Source organism: Eschrichtius robustus, chromosome 15, assembly GCF_028021215.1.
Source record: "Eschrichtius robustus isolate mEscRob2 chromosome 15, mEscRob2.pri, whole genome shotgun sequence".
NCBI lineage: Eukaryota > Metazoa > Chordata > Mammalia > Artiodactyla > Eschrichtiidae > Eschrichtius > Eschrichtius robustus.
In genome coordinates, this window is record NC_090838.1 from 88,212,898 (window position 1) to 88,232,048 (window position 19,151).

The 19,151-nt window shown below is 41.8% G+C and overlaps 2 protein-coding genes across 2 annotated transcripts in view; one reads left to right on the top strand and one right to left on the bottom strand.

The window, feature by feature from the left end:
• MRPL30 (mitochondrial ribosomal protein L30) overlaps window positions 1–4,099 on the top strand; it is a 32,773-nt gene extending 28,674 nt beyond the window's left edge. Inside the window, exons 7-8 of the transcript XR_011076712.1 lie at window positions 296–439; window positions 3,538–4,099. The gene's annotated coding sequence lies outside the window, so the exon portion shown is untranslated. The remainder of the gene's footprint in view (window positions 1–295; window positions 440–3,537) is intronic.
• A 6,672-nt stretch (window positions 4,100–10,771) lies between these two features.
• Window positions 10,772–18,417, bottom strand: LYG1 (lysozyme g1). The gene is given in 6 exon segments (XM_068565113.1): window positions 10,772–10,872; window positions 11,029–11,172; window positions 11,175–11,196; window positions 12,690–12,880; window positions 13,802–13,915; window positions 18,375–18,417. Coding segments are annotated over 6 exon segments (615 nt in total).
• Window positions 18,418–19,151: the final 734 nt, after the last annotated feature.

The window sequence follows — 19,151 nt, forward strand, 5'->3', positions numbered from 1 at the left end:
TGCCGAGTCAGGTCAGCTCTAGGCTCCCTTGAGCTCTGCTCTTGTACTGACCTCAAAGTGGAGCTATCCACCCGCTCCCCTTCCACCCTGCTTCTGACCCGATATACATGACCTTTCTCTGGATCATCTTCACAAAATGGGCTCTCATTTTCAATTGACATCAGAATCACTTAAGGAGATTTTCAAAAATGCAAATTCTAGTTTGAACATGACTCCATGAAGTCACCAGTTCCCTTTTCCTCTTGGAAATCATCCAAAATCACTAAGAACAGAAAAATAAGCTTTTCTTCTACAGCCTTATGAATCACAAACGATATGGAAGGGCTATTGAAAGCAGTAGAAATAGAGAAGATACATGAAGATACGAAGAAGGTAAAAGAAGGTCTGGAGAGGACAAGTTGATGATTTTTAAAACAGGCAAAAAGCATACATCTCTAAGGTAAGGAGTACACCCTGAGGCGTACAGGGTAATTGTTGGGAGGAAAGCAGAGGATGGAATAGGAGAAGAACACACAGGTAGCTGTCAGTTATTGGTGATATTTGAGTTTGGTGTGGGTCCACAAGTGTTCATTGTATTTTAAAAATAAATAATAGAGGAAGGCCACAAATGGACTAATGATGTGTTTCACAGACTAAGGTTTATGATTTATCTATTTTATGCATCTGATGTTAATGAAAAAATATATGTTAATTGCATTTGTAAACTGCAGCAACAACGAAATGTAATTTTAAAAAGCTATCAGGGCTTTTCGTTCTTACTCAAATGGCATAAGCCCACTACAGCCTATCTCACCCTCAGATTACAAGGAAAAACTGGACAAAATGCTGCCAGACAGCATTTCCTTAATAACCGTTTCGATGGTTGTATTGTGGCTATGTAGGAGAATGTCCTTGTCTGTAAAAACCTCACACTAAAATATTCAAAAATAATGAAACATCACGTTGGCAACTTTCAAATGGTTTAGGGAAGAATGAGTTATTTGCAGCATTCTGTACATTTGAGATTGCAACTTTTCTGTAAATTTGAGATTGCTTCAAAATCAAAAGTTTAGGGAGTTCCCTGGTGGTCTAGTGGTTAGTCTTCGGCACTTTCGCTACCGTGGCCTGGGTTCAATCCCTGTTTGGGGAACTGAGATTTTGTAAGCCGCGTGGCGCAGCCAGAAAAAAAAAAAAAAATCAAAAGTTTACATCAAAAAGAGTGAAAAAAATGTTAGAAACAAAAAAAGATAATCGCATGACACAGAAATGATTAAGGATTAGTACCCAAAATAATTTCTATCAATCAAAAAGAAAAAGAGATGCACTGAAATAAAAAATGAAAAAGAGCCATGAAGAAAAGAGAAGAAAAACCATAAATGAACATGACAAAATGTTCCACATCTTTAGTGATCAGGGGAATGCATACGCAAACCACAGTGTAATAACGTTTCACACCCACCAGATTGGCAAAACATTTAAATCCTGACAATGATGGAGTATGTGGCAAGAGAAGCATTCATACATCACCGGTGAAAGTGTAATGGTTAGAATTACTTTACAAAACACTTTGGCATCACCCAGTATTAAATCCAGCGATTTTACAACAAGATAAATACCCTAGTGATCAGCACTGTCTTGTAGAAATAGAATGCAAGCCATATATGTAATTTTTAAATTGTCTAATAGCTCATTTAAAAAAGTAAAAAGAATCAGCTGAAATTAATTTTAATAACATTTTAATTCAGCCCAATATATCCAAATTTTTTAAATCATTTCAACATGTAATAGATATAAAAACATTATTAATGAAGTATTTAGAATTTTTTTCATACCAAGTCTTCAGTGAGTAGTCTTAGACTTGCAGCACTTGGACTTGCTGTATTTTAGGTGCCTAGCAGCCACATATGGCTAGTGGCTACTGTACTGGACAGCATAGCTCCAGAAACTTGACACGTGGAACAGGAGGCCTGTACAACAGTGGCCGTAGCAGCATTGCTCATAGTAGCAAAGTCTGGACAATCCAAATGTCCATCATCAGTGGAATTAATAAGTAAACTATGTCACATACATACAAAATGGAATCCCACACAGCAGTGAAAATAAATACATTACAGCTATAGGCATCAAGCTGTTTGTTTCTCAAAAGCAGTATTGAGTAAAAGGAACAACTTACTGAGTGACGGATACAAAATGACTTCGTTGATATAAAGTTCAAAGGCAGGCCCAACTCAATGATGTATCATCTAGGGATACACACATGGTTGGTAAAAGTAAAAAGCAAAGCAGAAGAGTGGTTAATACAAAAATTCAGTCCACGATCCTCCTGGCGGTAATGGAGGAGAAGCTCCTTGGGGATTCCCCTAGTAGCAGTGAGGTGCTAGTTCTTTACCTGAGAGATAAGTGGATGGGTGTGCATTTTATTATTCTTTAAACTGTACATAAGCATTTTATGTAAATTATATTTAAATAGAAATAATTTACATTAAGGTGTGTATAGTGTGCCTCTGGCTGTGGGGGAATTGTTAAAGCATGAGAACATTGTATGAATATTTATTCATATGTATAACATATCGCTGACAAAATAGACAAGAAGTGGTAAAATTAGTTGCCTCTGGATAGAGGAGTTGAGTGGCTAGAGGACAGGAATGGGAAGAAAATTTTCATAATATACCCTCTTGTATCTTGAATTGTGAAGTTCATGAATATTACCTAATCCATCAATCGATACATTTCTCTAATGCAATTGCTTGGCTCCCATCCCTGGAAATTCTGATTTAATAGGCCAGGACTGAGGACCCAGAAATTGCATTTAAATAAGGGAGGGGATTGTGATGCTGTCGGTCAAAGGACTACACTTTGAGAACCACCTCTACAGGCTTATTCATTCACAAACCCTCATTGCATGCTTATTGTGCGCTGGTCACTCTTCATTCATCATAAAAGGGAAAATAAACACAGGTATACTTGCAGGTAAGAGCTCTTGGAAATTCTCTCTGATTGTTTCTCATATTCTCATAGAAAAGAGAAGCAGACATCCACTTAGATTGTTCTGAGAACTAAGAAATAATGTATAAGACGGATGAGCCTTGAAAACACTACTGTTAAGTGAAAAGCCAGTCACAAAAGACCACATGTTGTATGATCCCATTGATATGGAATGTAAAATAGGCAAATAGAGATAGAAAGTAGATGGGTGTTTGCCAGGGGCCAGGGGAGTCAGTTAGGTAGTGGACGCTGACTGCTAATGTTTGCCAAGTTTCTTTTTGGGGTGTTAGAAATGTTCTGAAATTAGATGGTGGTATTGGTGACACAACTCTATGAGTATACTAAAAAAAAAACAAAAACAAAAAAACCCTGAATCATATACATTAAATGGGTGAATTTTATCATATTGGAAATATATCTGAGTAAAGGTGTTTTTAAAAGTAAGAAAAGAAATAACATAAAATACAACATACAAGTTGGAGCCTAAGACCCACAGTTATTATTTTTGGTGGTAACAGCATTGGAATCGCTATGATATCACTATTATTAAGTCATGTGGTAATTACTTTTCAGATCCACCTCCTGGAGCCAACTGTATTTTCCCAGGATGGCCACACCATTGTATATCCCAACCCAAGTGCTCTTATCTTGTGACATTGACAATCTTGCATCAAGAGGTCAGGTCCATGTTTTCTCTCCTCAAACCTCAGTGGACCCCTGTAACTTCCTCAACCAATAGAATGATGCAGAAATAACACTGTGTGTCTTCCAAGGCTAGGCTACGAATGGCAATATAGCTTCCTCCTGGCTCATCTCTTGGGATGCTTTTCCTTGGAACCCAGTCACCATGTTGTGAGGAAGCCCAGGCCACATGGAGAGGCCGCCTGTGGGCATTTCAGTGGACACCGGCAGGCCCTCAACCTAGAGCCAACAGCCAGCCTCAGGCACCAGACATCAGATGATTTCCACGTCCAGCCTTCAGAACATCCAACGGAGGCCCCAGACACTATGAAACAGAGACAGGACATCTCTACTGCACCCCGTCAGAATTTCCGACCTACAGAAATTGAGATATAATAATATGGTGACTTTGTCACACAGCTGTAGATAACTAACACATCCCCCTTACTAAACTTTGAGTTAATGGCAAGGATTATGACTTAGTTATCTTTGAATTTCCAGCATCAGCCTTAGTGACTGGCTCAATAACTAATAAAACAAAATTTGAAGAAAAGTAACACTTTCCCAGTCTGTGGAATTCAGGCGAGGCTCTTACTTCAGAGATGTGAAATCAGTTCTCACCACAACATAATTTTCAAAACATCCTGGAAACTTCCAGCCATTTTATCTTGATATTAATATACCAAGATCTCAATATTAATATATCAAATCTCAACGTATCAATGAGATTTGAAGTCAAATAGACCATCGTTCGAATCCCAGCTCTGCCACTTACTGGCTCTGTGACTTTGAACAAATTATTATCTTCGCTGAGCATAAATAATTTCTTTGTTTACATCCTTTTCAAACACCTAGGAATGTAGAGCAAATTTTAAAGTGCATTCGAATCATCTGGGAATTGTGTTAACCTGCGGCTCCGATTCAGTTAGCCTGGGGTGGGACCCAAGATTCGGTATTTCCAACAAGCTCCCCAGTGATGCTGGGGATGCCGCTGGTCTGCAGGGGGCTGTTTTGAATAGTGTATTAATCATGTTTTCTATTTTCTGTATTTTATGACGTTTTGACGTCTTAAAAAGCTTGCTGGCCAGAGAAAGACTGCTCCTCCCAGGGCTAGCAGTTCTTTGAGAAAGCAAACGGCTCAGCGGGGAGCATGCCTTTCACACACACAGCAACCAATCCAAGCCCTTATTCCTCAATCACCACCTTTACCTAATTCACGCACGTGGAGCCAATCTTTCCCCGGCCCTAAATTATCCCAAGGCCAGATTCCAGGCAACTAGAGACCACCTCTAAAAACCAAAGCCCACAGAAATTATGCAAACTAGCCAGTCCTACACTGTTTCCTCTGCCCTTCCTTGCCGCCTTTCCCGCAGAAACCCCCTTGGAGGCTCTGACTCAGGCCCTCCCTTCGCTCTTGTCTTCGGCCTCCTGACCAAAACCTGCCGTTTCTCCCGTGGCCCTGAGTGGCGTGGCCTGCCTCTTGTTTCTAGGGGAACGGTAAGTACCATTCAACTTTTCTTACGATGGCACTGACCTCTCTCTGTCATCACTCAGTCACCTTTAGAAATTGAGACCCGGACACAGAATAAATAACAGGTCTGACATTGTTCTCGCTTTGTAAGATACCCTCCTTTTAAACGTCTGTCTCATTCTACCTCTGTTTACATGTTAACGAAAATTTACATTGAGATCCGCATCAAATAAAAAGCACCTGGTCACCACCAGTGAGGCTGTACATAGAGACGCTGAGAAAGCACCGGTCCCAGCATGGGCAGCGCCAGCAGGAAGGAGGATGCAGTGTCGGGGACACGCGTGCACTGGGCGAGGAGCAGGGACATGGGAGGCGCCCAGTCCTCTTGGCAGCTCCCTAGCAGGTCTGGCCTGATCTGCGCCTCAGCAGCTGGCCAACTGTGACCAGTGACTTTGCTCTGGTGAACTGGCTCTTGGCTCCCCTGGGAACATGAGGAGAGAATAAAACGCCACCTGCTTTCAAGATCGCAGAAAGTCACAACCCAGTCCCATCTAGTTTTTGTTTGTTGGGCCATGCTGCACGGCTGGCGGGATCTCAGCTTCCTGACCAGGAATTGAACCCAGGCCGTGGCAGTGAAAGCGCAGAATCCTAACCACTGGACCACCAGGGAAGTCCCCCATCTAGTTTTATTCTCTAAAGTTTCATTTGTGTTTCCAACATAAAGTCATTCCTTTATGTGCCTATACATATGTACTGTTTTTTTTTTTTTTTCCCCCAGAAGTAAGAACAAATCCTTCTTTTGAGTTATTCAGAGCTTCTAGGCTTTAGGGAGAAACAACACAAAAGAGTGCGTGATTATGCTCTCAAATGCCTGAGGTGAAGCCATTAACCAAGTTCCTCTTATCAATTCCAGCAGTCTCCACTGTTTTCTGGGAGGATGGGAACTCATGGAGGAGCAGCCTGGCTCTTTGCAGCGCCCACGGGTTGAGCTGGTTTGTTAGTGCCCCGTGTGTTCAGGCCAGGGTTCATTCTGCTCTACAGGACCTGATAACATGGGGATGCTGGGAGTTTTGCGTGTTTACTATCTCACACTCTGGAGCAAAAAATTCGAGGGATCTGGTTCTTATTGTCTTCTCAAAGAGCTTTTACTCAGGGTCTTAAGTATTCCCCTTTTTAATTTCCCCATCACAAGAAATATAAATAAGTTATTGGAAGTATAAAATGTCTATTTGGTCTGTGCTAGAAAAACAGATTCAGGTCACATAGGGAAGTCAAACATAAGAGAAATGGAGTTGCTTTGACTGGGCACTGCTTCAATATCTTAAAAAAAAAAAAAAAATCTCCATGAGGTTGCTCTAAGGCAGCGTGGGGAGGCGGGTAGAGAAGGCTGCAGGGGAGGCTGACAGAGGGGGAAGCAGGATGGATTCACCCTGGCTGGATTGGCTGACTCAGCGAGTCAAAGGGGACTCAGCTCCATCTGCCCAGCTAAGCCGGAAGTGGTGCACACCTCAATGAGGAATCTGGGTTTTGTTTTTTTTTGATCTTTGTTTTGACTGCGCCATGCACGGCATGCAGGATCGAACCTGTGCCCCCTGCATTGGGAGCACGGGGTCTTAACCCCTGGACCGCCAGGGAAGTCCCAGGAGTCTGGGTTTTAAATAGTCCTGAAAAGCGAGAGGGGACTTTAGAGTCTTCAGAGGGCTACACAAAACCACTTTGTCAGCATCCTATTTTGTTCAGGTAATTCTGGAGAATCTGTGAGGCAATAATTCTCAGCCTTGGCTACATATTAGAATCACCTGGGAGTGGGGCTGGTTTTTATGATAGTTGTTCTAGAATGACACTCTGTAAAGTGTTGATAGAATGGGACGTTAATTACTTTTATAGCATACAACCCCTAGAATTAAATAATTTGTCAGTATAGTGGTCAATGTCCTTGAGGGCAGCTCCAACTGAGGAATCACTCTCCGGTGGCCTGACTCTATTAGTCTTAATTAAGTGCCCCAAAGAAGGGGAGAGCTTAGCTGAGTTGGGGGAAATTGGGTGTAGGAGAGTGTGGTTCAGGGAAGGAAAGGAAGAGGTAAACTTAGATGTCAGAGAGACCTAGGGTTAAGATAATGCTGCAAAGTTTAAAAGTGACTCTCCTGAAACTGAAACCACACAACTCAGATTGGGACTCAAACCCACTGTCTTTTTTTTTTTTTTTTTTTTTTTTAAGGTGTATAGATGGTGCTTTTATTGTTATTTTTTATTTTTTTAATAGATCTTTATTGGAGTATAATTGCTTCACAATACTGTGTTAGTTTCTGTTGTACCACAAAGTGAATCAGCCATATGCATACATATATCCCCACATCCCCTCCCTCTTGAGCCTCACTCCCACCCTCCCTATCCCACCCCTCTAGGTCATCACAAAGCACTGAGCTGATCTCCCTTTGCTATGCTGCTGCTTCCCACTAGCTAATTATTTTACATTCGGTAGTGTATATATGTCCATGCTACTCTCATTTCGCCCCAGCTTCCCCCCCGCCCATGTCCTCAAGTCCATTCTCTATGTCTACATCTTTATTCCTGCCCTGCCACTATGTTCATCAGAACCTTTTTTTTTTTTTTTTTTTAGATTCCATATATATCTGTTAGCATACGGTATTTGTTTTTCTCTTTCTGACTTACTTCACTCTGTATGACAGTCTCTAAGTCCACCCACATCGCTACAAATAACTCAATTTCATTTCTTTTTATGGCTGAGTAATATTCCATTGTATATATGTGCCACATCTTCTTTATCCATTCATCTGTCGATGAACATTTAGGTTGGTTCCATGTCCTCGCTATTGTAAATAGTGCTGCAAAGAACATTGTGGTACATGTCTCTTTTTGAATTATGGTTTTCTCAGGGTATATGCCCAGTAGTGGGATTGCTGGGTCATATGGTAGTTCTATTTTTAGTTTTTTAAGGAACCTCCATACTGTTCTCCATAGTGGCTGTATCAATTTACATTCCCACCAACAGTGCAGGAGGGTTCCCTTTTCACCACACCCTTTCCAGCATTTATTGTTTCTAGATTTTTTGATAATGGCCATTCTGACCAGTGTGAGGTGATACCTCATTGTAGTCTTGATTTGCATTTCTCTTATAATTAGTGATGTTGAGCATCTTTTCATGTGCCTCTTGGCCATCTGTATATCTTCTTTGCTAAAATGTCTATTTAGGTTTTCCACCCATTTTTTAATTGAATTGTTTGTTTTTTTGATACTGAGCTGCATGAGCTGTTTCTATATTTTGGAGATTAATCCTTTGTCTGTTGTTTCATTTGCAAATATTTTCTCCCATTCTGAGGGTTGTCTTTTCATCTTGTTTATGGTTTCTTTTGCTGTGCAAAAGCTCTGAAGTTTAATTAGGTCCCACTTGTTTATTTTTGTTTTCATTTCCATTATTCTAGGAGGTGGGTCAAAAAAGATCTTGCTGTGGTTTATGTCAAAGAGTGTTTTTCCTATGTTTTCCTCTAAGAATTTTATAGTGTCTGGTCTTACATTTAGGTCTTTAATCCATTTGGAGTTTATTTTTGTGTATGGTGTTAGGGAGTGTTCTAATTTCAGTCTTTTACATGTAGCTGTCCAGTTTTCCCAGCACCACTTATTGAAGAGGCTGTCTTTTCTCCATTGTATGTTCTTGCCTCCTTTGTCATAAATTAGGTGCGTGGGTTTATCTCTGGGCTTTCTATCCTGTACCATTGATCTATATTTCTGTTTTTGTGCCAGTACCATACTTTCTTGATTACTGTAGCTTTATAGTATAGTTTGAAGTCAGGGAGCCCGATTCCTCCAGCTCCGTTTTTCTTTCTCAAGATTGCTTTGGCTATTTGGGGTCTTTTGTGTTTCCATACGAATTGTAAAAATTTTTTTTACAATTCTGTGAAGAATGCCATAGGTAGTTTGATAGGGATTGCATTGAATCTGTAGATTGCTTTGAGTAGTATAGTCATTTTCATGGTATTAATTTTTCCAATCCAAGGACATGGTATATTTCTCCATCTGTTTATGTCATCTTTGATTTCTTTCATCAGTGTCTTATAGTTTTCTGAGTACAAGTCTTTCACCTCCTTAGGTAGGTTTATTCCCAGGTATTTTATTCTTTTTGTTGTGATGGTAAATGGGATTGTTTCCTTAATTTCTCTTTCAGATTTTTCATTGTTAGTGTATAGGAATGCCAGAGATTTCTGTGCCTTCATTTTGTATCCTGCAACCTTATCAAATTCATTGATTAGTTCTAGTAGTTTTCTGGTGGCATCTTTAGGATTTTCTATGTATAGTATCATGTCATCTGCAAACAGTGACAGTTTTATTTCTTATTTTCCAATTTGTATTCCTTTTATTTCTTTTTCTTCTCTGATTGCTGTGGCTAGGACTTCCAAAACTATGTTGAATAAGAGTGGTGAGAGTGGACATCCTTGTCTTGTTCCTGATCTTAGTGGAAATGCTTTCAGTTTTTCACCATCCCACTGTCTTTTAGAGATCACACACCTGGTCTCAGGACTTAATGAAGCTCAGGTTCTTTATGTCTCATCACAGAAAGAATTCAGGGAGAGGCAAAGTGATAGGTTATAAGTAGATTCATTTAGAGAGATACACATTCCATAGACAGAATGTGATCCATCTCAAAAGGTAGAGTGGCCACAGGGCATGGGGTTATCTCAGAGAGTGAGAGCAGCCCTGGGAGAAACACACTCCACGGAGTGTGGGCCATCTCAGAAGACGAGAGATCCCAAAATATGAGGTGGTTAGTTTTTATGGGCTGGGTAATTTCATAGGCTAATGAGTGAGAAGATTATTCCAATTATTTTGGAGACGAGGCAGAGATTTCCAGGAATTGGGCCACTGCCCACTTTTTGGCCTTTTATGGTTGGCCTCAGAACAGTCATGGCACCCCTGGGTGTGTCATTTAGCTAATGTATTACAATGAACGTATAATGAGGCTCAGAGTCTGCTGGAAGTTGAACCTTCTGCCATCTTGGATCTAGTTGGTTCTAACCAGTTTTTGTCGTGTCCTCAGTGGTTATGTCATTTTTATAAAGGTTGTGCCCTTCCCTCCTTTTGCAAATCTATTCCCCCCACCAGATGGGACTGGCTACCCTCTTACCCTTTTTCTCATCAAAAGTTTTCAATTAAAATTTGAAACTATGATTTTTATCAAAGAAATCAGTGATAGTTGCCAGATAAAATAACCATATGCCCAGTTATATTTGAATTTCAAATAGACAACACATAATATTTTAGTATAAATGTGTTCTAAATATTGCATGGGACTTACACTAAAAAAAAAAATCATTTTTTATCTGGAATTCAAATTTAACTGGCATTCCAGTATTTTTATTTGCTAAATCTGACAATGCAAGCCAATGAGACACAGGATTCATTTCACAGAAGTCCACATTACAGCTCACATCCGTGGAAATACCTTTAAAGAGACACAGCCTTTTATTTACACACACCAGACCACAAAATGCAGATAATAATTCTTTAATGTGATTCATGTTATTTTGATGACATTTGGGTCAAACTCAGATTCAGAATTATTGGTCTCATTGGCTACTTTTATCTGTGTAACAGCTGAAGCTGCCCGCATGATAATGATCTTGGGTCTGAGCTGAAGCTTTAGAAGCCCTGTCTTTTGAAGTATTTGGCTCGTGCAAGGACATCATTGCAGAAGTCACAGCTCAGGTCCTGGCTGCTTCGGGTGTAGGCACAGAGTCCACCTGGAATTTGTGAGATGGGTTAATGCCAAGCCCACAGCCCCTCGCTGTAGCAGGGTGCTCAGCAGTTAACTCAGATTCTCTTTCCTAGTTGCTTTTTAGGAGGCAACTGAGGTTTGGGGGGATCTGGTGCAATGAATTATGTTTGTACCTATTAACTCCATGCTGGGAAACCAACCCATGGGTTACACAAAGCTCTCAGGTGCTGGTCAGGGGTCCAGGTTGGAAACCTCCTCTGGATTTCTTTGATTCTAACAGTCAGGACCTCAGTCATCTGGGAAACCTGGGCCTTGCTGATCCAGGAGGTGGGGCATGAAGACCAGGGTCCTGCGGGGAGAGAGGCAGAGGGTGATGCAGCTTCCTAGGATCAGGGCTACTTTTTCATTTCCCTTTTTCTCTCCTCCCCTTTGGCAGAACCATTGCCACCTTCAACCTCCCTGAGGATAAATAGTAAATCTACAAGTTTAGGCAAAGGAAGGGACGAGCAGACATTTCACGGCTGTTTTCGGGGTAATGGTGAGAGGCAGAGTTGGAAACCAGAGGTGACAGATGTAGCGTAGGGACCAGTCTGATGCCCTCTTTCAGTGCTGTAAGCATAAACCTTCTAAACAGGTCAGAAAGGGGTTTTTCTATCTGGACTTGTAACTCTCCCTTCAGATAATCCGAATGTCTAAAGGTAACTTTTCTACACTTTCTTCTACACCATGTGGGTTTCACCATATGTAGGAGAAATGTCTGACTCTGGGGAGTTCTTTCTTCATCTTCAAAGGAGATGGACTCATCCTTTACAAAGGAAGCAGAATAGAGCAGGAGAAACGATGCCTGCCGTGACATCACCAATGATGTCCTTGGTCCCAGTACTGCATTTTCCAGCTGCTGGGTGACTTTGCGGCAATGACTTTGTCCTCGCAAATTCTCACTTGTAAAGGACAGATGACTTGCCTCCCCCACCCTCCTCATCTCATCAGTTTATTGGATGGGTCCCCACATCAAAATAAGATAAAGTATTTGAAAGTACTTTTAAATTGGCAAGCATCATGTACTTTGGGAAGCCAATTTAAAGATCACTGAGGAGTACATTTTCCTAAAAGCTTAAAGTATGAGTGCAATACTTATAGGTTTCTCAACAGCGACAACGACAATGTGAAATGCATAGGAAAAAACATGTCCTCGTTACGTCCCTTGCATCACCAATTCAGCCAGCACAGAGTTAATTCGGCAGTGGGGTTAATGAACGACCCGTTCCCTGGAAGTTTCTATCAGGCAGCAAGTGATACCAGGCAGAATTAGTGCAAAACTGAAAATGATCCTCATAACTAAGAATTGTGTAGAAAGAAGACAAGGGAAAGGGAATTCAGTATTTGTTGAGAATCTACCAGATACCAAGTGCTTCTTCACAGTATTTCATTGAATCTTCATAACAATTCTCTGAGATGGCATTTTATAGATGAGGAAACTGAGACCTAGGGAGAGTAAATGATTTATCCAAGGTCACATGGTTACAAAATAACAGAGCAAGGATTCAATCTGTGATCTCTCTCCTGCACCATCACCTTATTGGAAATCCAGAATAGGGTTTGGTTGCTGACAGCCTGGAAACACAGCATAATTTACTTTGAAAAGAAACTGTGGCTCTAAACAAAGCAGGAATGTTGCTGGTCACATCTCCCAGGCGGAGCTGTGGTTCTCACAACTCCAGGGAGCATCTTTTACTCCGTATTCTATGGAGCGGTGCTCCAGGGGTGCCATCAGCAATAACGAATGTGAAGGAGTCCCTTGGGGTTGTGACAAGCCACACGTCATGATTGATGGCAGGTTACCTGCACCACCCTGGCTCCATCGCCCACTCTGTCCACATTGACCAGGACGTTGCCACCACGAGACTCCCTGGACAAGACACCAGCGATCACGGCAGGGTCCATGCAGTACTTTAGGCCAGCTGTATGCATGATGGGTCGATATCACAGGAGGTATGGCATGTCTGTTTCAGCCAGCCTTTCAGAAGCACGAACTCTTAAAGCAAACACAGAAGGAAGGAGGCAGCTTGGTGTGACTCGTGCTGAGACAGGAGCTCAAGAAGAGAGAGAAAATACACTCCAGGGACCTGGGCAGTGGTCTAGGACTGAGAAGCCCAAGTTTTGGTCTGAAATCCCTTGTGGCCATCCCTAGACCTGAGATTATGATTCTCCTCCTTTGAGCTTGAGTCCGCATCCCCTGAGGAGTGTCCTTTGTGCTCCTCAGCTGGGCTCTCAGGGGCTGCTCTGGCCCACCCGGGAAAGGTCCATGGGCACAGACACCATCAGCCCCATCCTAAGCATCCCAGAGTGACCCAGTAAAATGTACCTGTCCATCAGCTACCATGTGACAGAATATGAGAGAAAAGTTCTCCCAACCCTTCAAGGAGTCCTTGGAGAGTTTCCCTGGGAGGTTTCCTCATGCCTGCCCACCTTTCTGCCCTAAAGTGACACCCAGAATCATGTGAGCTTAAACTTTTATGAAATAATGAGAAATGGCAAAATGAAGACCAGTACTAATTTACCTGGCTAGCCCACTTTCCTGGTTTCGCAAGCACTCTCATCCACCTTACATCAAACAAAACTGTCAACACTGTAAAGTAAGTGCTATTCTCACCCTTCCAGTGGATGCTCAGGAGACCTGAGTGACTTGTTGAAGCCCCAGAGCCAACACTCAGACAAGCTCTGTGGACCCCACATCCAGTGCTCTCTCCATCTCTCCACTGCGTGGGGCTGTGGGAAGTAGTGGGAACCTAAAGGATATGCTGAGAGGATCAAAACAGTGGGGAAGGACAGGGAGCCTTGGGGTGGCATCTCAAGGGAAGGGACAAGATCCTGTGGAAGCCACCCTTGCCGAAAGGAGTCACCTTCTGAGAGAAAGAGGAAGAAGAGGAGGAGGGCAAGGTGGACAGTGGGACGATCAATACCACAGTATTTCAGGCCTCGCTGCCTTCCAATCCCGCAAGATGCCCCAGGGGTGTAGAGGGTCTGGAGGTCTCCATAGCATCCCCAACTGCTGCTTTCAGATGAGCCTACAAACAGAGAAAATGTCAGCCTAAGACATTGAACTAGTAGTTCTGATCCTGCTTCTATCCATTAATAAAAATAACTGTACTAAAATCAGTGACAACAGGAACTCACTTTGCCATGGAAACACTTTTGAAATTTACAGTATGGCAACTAAGTGATCACAGATACTAACTTCTTACCTCCTCTTCCATGGACTCGAGAACAGTTGGAGCAGTTATACTACTTGCAAAGCTCTGGGGATGAACAGTGCTGTTGGGTGGGTGTCTTAGAATCAAAGCAGAGATTCTGTGTTCCCTGTAAACTAGTCCTCATCTTGTGTCTTAGGTGAACTCAGCACTTCTCCCTCAAATACTCCTAACTCATTGGTCTGGTGAGATACTTGTGTTTGCTCTGGAGAAACACGTAGTATGAAGCCTGGTCCTCCTTGGGATCTCAACCCAGACCCAAAGTAAAGGCACAGCTGGTAAACTGGGACTTGGAGTTGGCTTCCCCTGCTCTTGGGTGCACTTCTAGGTGGGAGCCTAAGACAACAAATGGGGAAGGATACATTGTGAGGTCCAGGACCAGGTCTCTATGCTGGGGCTCTCTCTTTCCCCTTCTTCCCTTTCTCTCTTTGCCCTTCCATCTCTCTCCCTAACTTTCACTGTCATTCTAGTCACTGAAGGGGAGGGCATTCCCTAGAATTTATCATTCACACCACAAGGAGGGCACATGAGCCAGCAACAAGTTACCTACAGGGGGCAGGAAGCTGCCCCTTGAGAGAATCATCTCAGTATTATCAGCCTGTAAGGACTTCTCATTAGATTACTCTTTTTGATTAATTTAATCTTTGACTAAATTAGATTATATCATCAGATCTTAATGATATGCAGATCTTTGGAAATATATCTGTTGCACATCATCATCTGTGTAAATGCATTTTAAAGTTCTGTTTTCTTACTAAGAGTTTCATGGGATTGACATCTGAAAATACTGGTATTTTGGAGTAAATACTTCCATTTTAAAATCTTGTGATGAGTAATCTAAGAGAAATGAGGAAATGAAATGACTTGGTCTTTTATGAGTGTACTAAAAATTAAATGAGCCAACAGTTCCTTGTTTATTTTTTAATCAGTACACTTTTATCTTTATAATTGGTGACAAATACCCTTAATAGTCATTGGTTGTGTCACTCATTACTCCTTGCCCTGTAGTCTCTCCCTAATCACATTATATGCTCCCCAAAGTTTCTTTTTCTTTTCTCTTGTAACAGTCTTTATTTTAAAGTCCGTTTTGTCTGATATGAGTATTGCTACTCCAGATTTCTTTTGATTTCCATTTGCACGGAATACCTTTTTCCATCCCCTCACTTTCAGTCTGTATGTGTCCCTAGATCTGAAGTGGGTCTCTTGTAGATAGCAAATATATGGGTCTTGTTTTTGTATCCATTCACCCAGTCTATGTCTTTTGGTTGGAGCATTTAATCCATTTATGTTTAAGGTAATTATTGATAATGTATGTTCTTATTGCCATTTTGTTAATTGTTTTGGATTTGTTTTTGTAGGTCCTTTTTCTTCCCTTCCTCTTTTGTTCTCTTGTGATTTGTTGACTAACTTTAGTGTTGTGTTTGGATTCCTTTTTCTTTTTTTGTGTGTATCTATTATAGATTTTCAGTTTGCAGTTACCATGAGGATTTGATATAGCAGTCTGTATATAAGCAAGATTGTGTTAAGTTGCTGGTCTTTTAATTTCAGATGCATTTCCAATATCCTGCATTTGTGCTCTCCTCACAATTGCTGATTTTGATATCAAAGTTGTGTGCAGATGATTTCCTACCTTTACTGTATCTTTACCTTTACCGGTGAGCTTTTCCATTTGTAATTTTTTGGTTTCTAGTTGTGGCCTTTTCTTTTCCACCTAGAGAAGATCCTTTAGCCTTTGTTGCAAAGCTGGTCTGATGGTGCTGAATTCTCTTAGCTTTTGCTTGTCTGTAAAGCTTTTGATTTCTCTGTCGATTCTAAATGAGAGCCTTGCTGGATAGAGTATTCTTGGTTGTAGGTTCTTCCCTTTGATCACTCTAAATATATCATGCCACTCCCTTCTGGCCTGCAGAGTTTCTGCTGAGAAATCAGCTGAAAACCTTATGGGAGTTCCCTTGTACATTATTTGTTGCTTTTCCTTTGTTGCTTTTAATATTTTTTCTTTGTCTTTAATTTTTGTCAATTTGATTACTATGTGTCTTGGCATGTTCCTCCTTGGGCGTATCTTGCCTGGGACTCTCTGCACTTCCTGGACTCAGGTGACTATTTCCTTTTCCATGTTAGGGAAGTTTTCAGCTATTATCTCTTTGAATATTTTCTCAGGTCCTTTCTCTCTCTCTTCTCCTTCTGGGACCCCTATAATGTGAATGTTGGTGCATTAAATGTTGTCCCAGCGATCTCTTAGACTGTCCTCATTTCTTTTCATTCTTTTTTCTTTATTCTATTCCACCGCAGTGATTTCCACCATTCTGTCTTCCAGCTCACTTACCTGTTCTTCTGCCTCAGTTATTCTGCTACTGATTCCTTCTAGTGTATTTTTCATTTCAGTTATTGTATTGTTCATCTCTGTTGGTTGTTCTTTAGTTCTTCTAGGTCCTTGTTAAACATTTCTTGTATCTTCTTGATCTGTGTCTCCATTCTTTTTCCAAGATTGTGGATCATCTTTATTACCACTACTGTGAATTCTTTTTCAGGTAGATTGCCTATCTCCACTTCTCTTAGTTGTTCTTCTGGAGTTTTATCTTGTTCCTTCATCTGGAACATATTCCTCTACCATCTCATTTTGTCTAACTTTCTGTGATTGTGGTTTCTTCCACAGGCTGCGGGGTTGCAGCTTTTCTTGCTTCTGCTGTTTGCCTCCTGGTGGATGAGGCTGTCTAAGAGGCTTGTGCAGGCTTCCTGGTGGAAGAGACTGGTACTTACCCACTGGTGGGTGGAGCTTGCTCTTGTCCCTCTGGCAGGCAGGGATGTGTCAGGGGATGTGGTTTATTGGACAGATGTGTGTTCAGGAAGACTTTAAGCAGCCTGTCTGCTGTTGGGTGGGGCTGTGTTCCCACCCTGTTGGTTGTTTGGCCTGAGGCGTCCCAGCACTGGAGCCTACAGGCTGTAGAGTGGAGCCAGGTGTTGGTGAGAAAATGGCGGCCTCCAAGAGGGCTCACACCAGTGAGTACTCCCCAGAACTGCTACTGCAAGTGTCCTTGTCCCTGCAGTGAGCCAGAGCCTCCCCTCCACCTCCACAGGAGACCCTCCAATACTAGTAAGTAAGTCTGGTCCAGTCTCTTATGAGGTCACTGCTTTTTATCCTGGGTCCTGGTATGCACAAGACCATGTGTGCACCCTCCAAGAGTGGAGTTTCTGTTTCCCCCAGTCTTGTGGAATTCCTGCGATCAAACCTTGCTGGCCTTCAAAGCCAGATTCACTGGGGGCTCCTCCTCCCATTGCCAGACCCCAAGCTGGGGAGCCTCATGTGGGGCTCAGAACTTTCACTCCTGTGGGAGAACTTCTGTGGTATAATTATTTTCCAGTTTGTGGGTCGCCCACCTGGAGTGTATGGGACTTGATTTTATCATGATTGCACCCCTACTACTGTCTCATTGTGGCTTCTTCTTTGTCTTTGGATGTAGGGTATCTTTAGCACTTTTTTGTTGATGGTTGTTCAGCAGTTAGTTGTGATTTTGGTGTTTCCATAAGACGAGGTGAGCTCATGTCTTTCTACTCTGCCATCTTGTCTCCTTCACCCAAAGTTCCTTATAGTCCCAAAGTTCCTTGTAAAATTTTAAAAAATATTTGTTGAATGGATGGTTCAAGAAAGAAAGGAATGAATGTAAGGCTGGCCTTATCTGAGAAGTTTTTAAAATTCAGAGCCAGGAAAAGATTTGCTTCTCTTGAGGAACTATGCTTCCTACTTTTCTTTGTCCAAAAAAAAAAAAAATTACCTTTTCCTCTTTGCCCAGGTTGCAAGGAACCTTAGGACCGAATCTGAAATTCAAACATGGCAACAATGTCAGCCTCAGTGGTTAGCCGAGTCCCATCTCCTTGATCCCAGTGTTGCTAGTTTTGTATTGAATTACATTAGTTTTACAATGGTAAATCACGTCAATGCTTCCGTAGAATTATATGGTCTATTAATAAATTCAGTAAATACTTCTGGTGAAAGAATTTTTATAGAGGAACAGTGAGCATTTTTCAATGGTATGGATTTAAAGTCTGGCCCAAGCAATGCTGCTATAAGTCCACCCCACATTCTGGAGAACCCCCTCCTTTTGTGAGGCACCTGGCAAGAGGCTTGTCAGTGGCTGTTAGCAACTCCAGGATTTGTTGAACAGCTTGGGGGGAAAAAGAACATTTTCCACTGCAGTTTTAAGTATCAGAAGTACCACTATGTTCCCATGCTTATCTTTCCCATCTCCAAGGTCATTTGGGAAAAATGCAACACACTCACCAGTAAAGGCAAGAAGGCCCAGAAGTAGCCACAGCACAGACATATTGATGACTTGGCACTGCAGATCCTAAAATGATTTTAAAATAGAAATCAGCTCAAAGGTGTGAAGATATCAATTGTTGTCATAACATTATGTAGTGTTTCTATGGAAAGGAGTGAAAAGAATCAATGTGTGTCCCCCTGTCTGAACTAAGAAAATTAATTATTTGAATCATAATGAAATAAGCCAGAGTGGGACATGTGCTCCATCCATCCTTTTAATTAGCTTAAAAATGATGAGACTCCTGCTTAGCCCACAGGGACTCAACATACTGTCGAGTTATCAAATACAGGTTCTTTCAAGAAACCAAGATACTTTGATTCTCAACACTGAGAAAGATGGTGATCAGACTGCAGATCTTGAAAAGCCAATTTCTGATGCATGTGCCTTATCCCAATAGCCTCTTCATTATCAAAAGATAATACCAAAAGTAGAATTTCTTCTCAGTGCTTCTCTTACTTTGGGTTCTTTTTCCTTCAGTTAAGAGGAAAGGTTATGCTCTCCTTGGGTGCCTTGCCATAGTCTTTGCTTTGGTTAGAAGAAGGAGCTGGAAGACATTCCCCACTGCTCTAAGCCCCCAGCCTGGGAATCTCAGACCCCTTTGGTCACCTTGAGCCATGTATCCCATTCTCCCTCTGTAGGACTCCTAGGCAGGAACAAACCTGGGCCAGAGCCTGGGGAGACCAATAAACAGGCTATTTCCACCAGCAAAGTCAAATCCTCATGAAGTCAGGTCA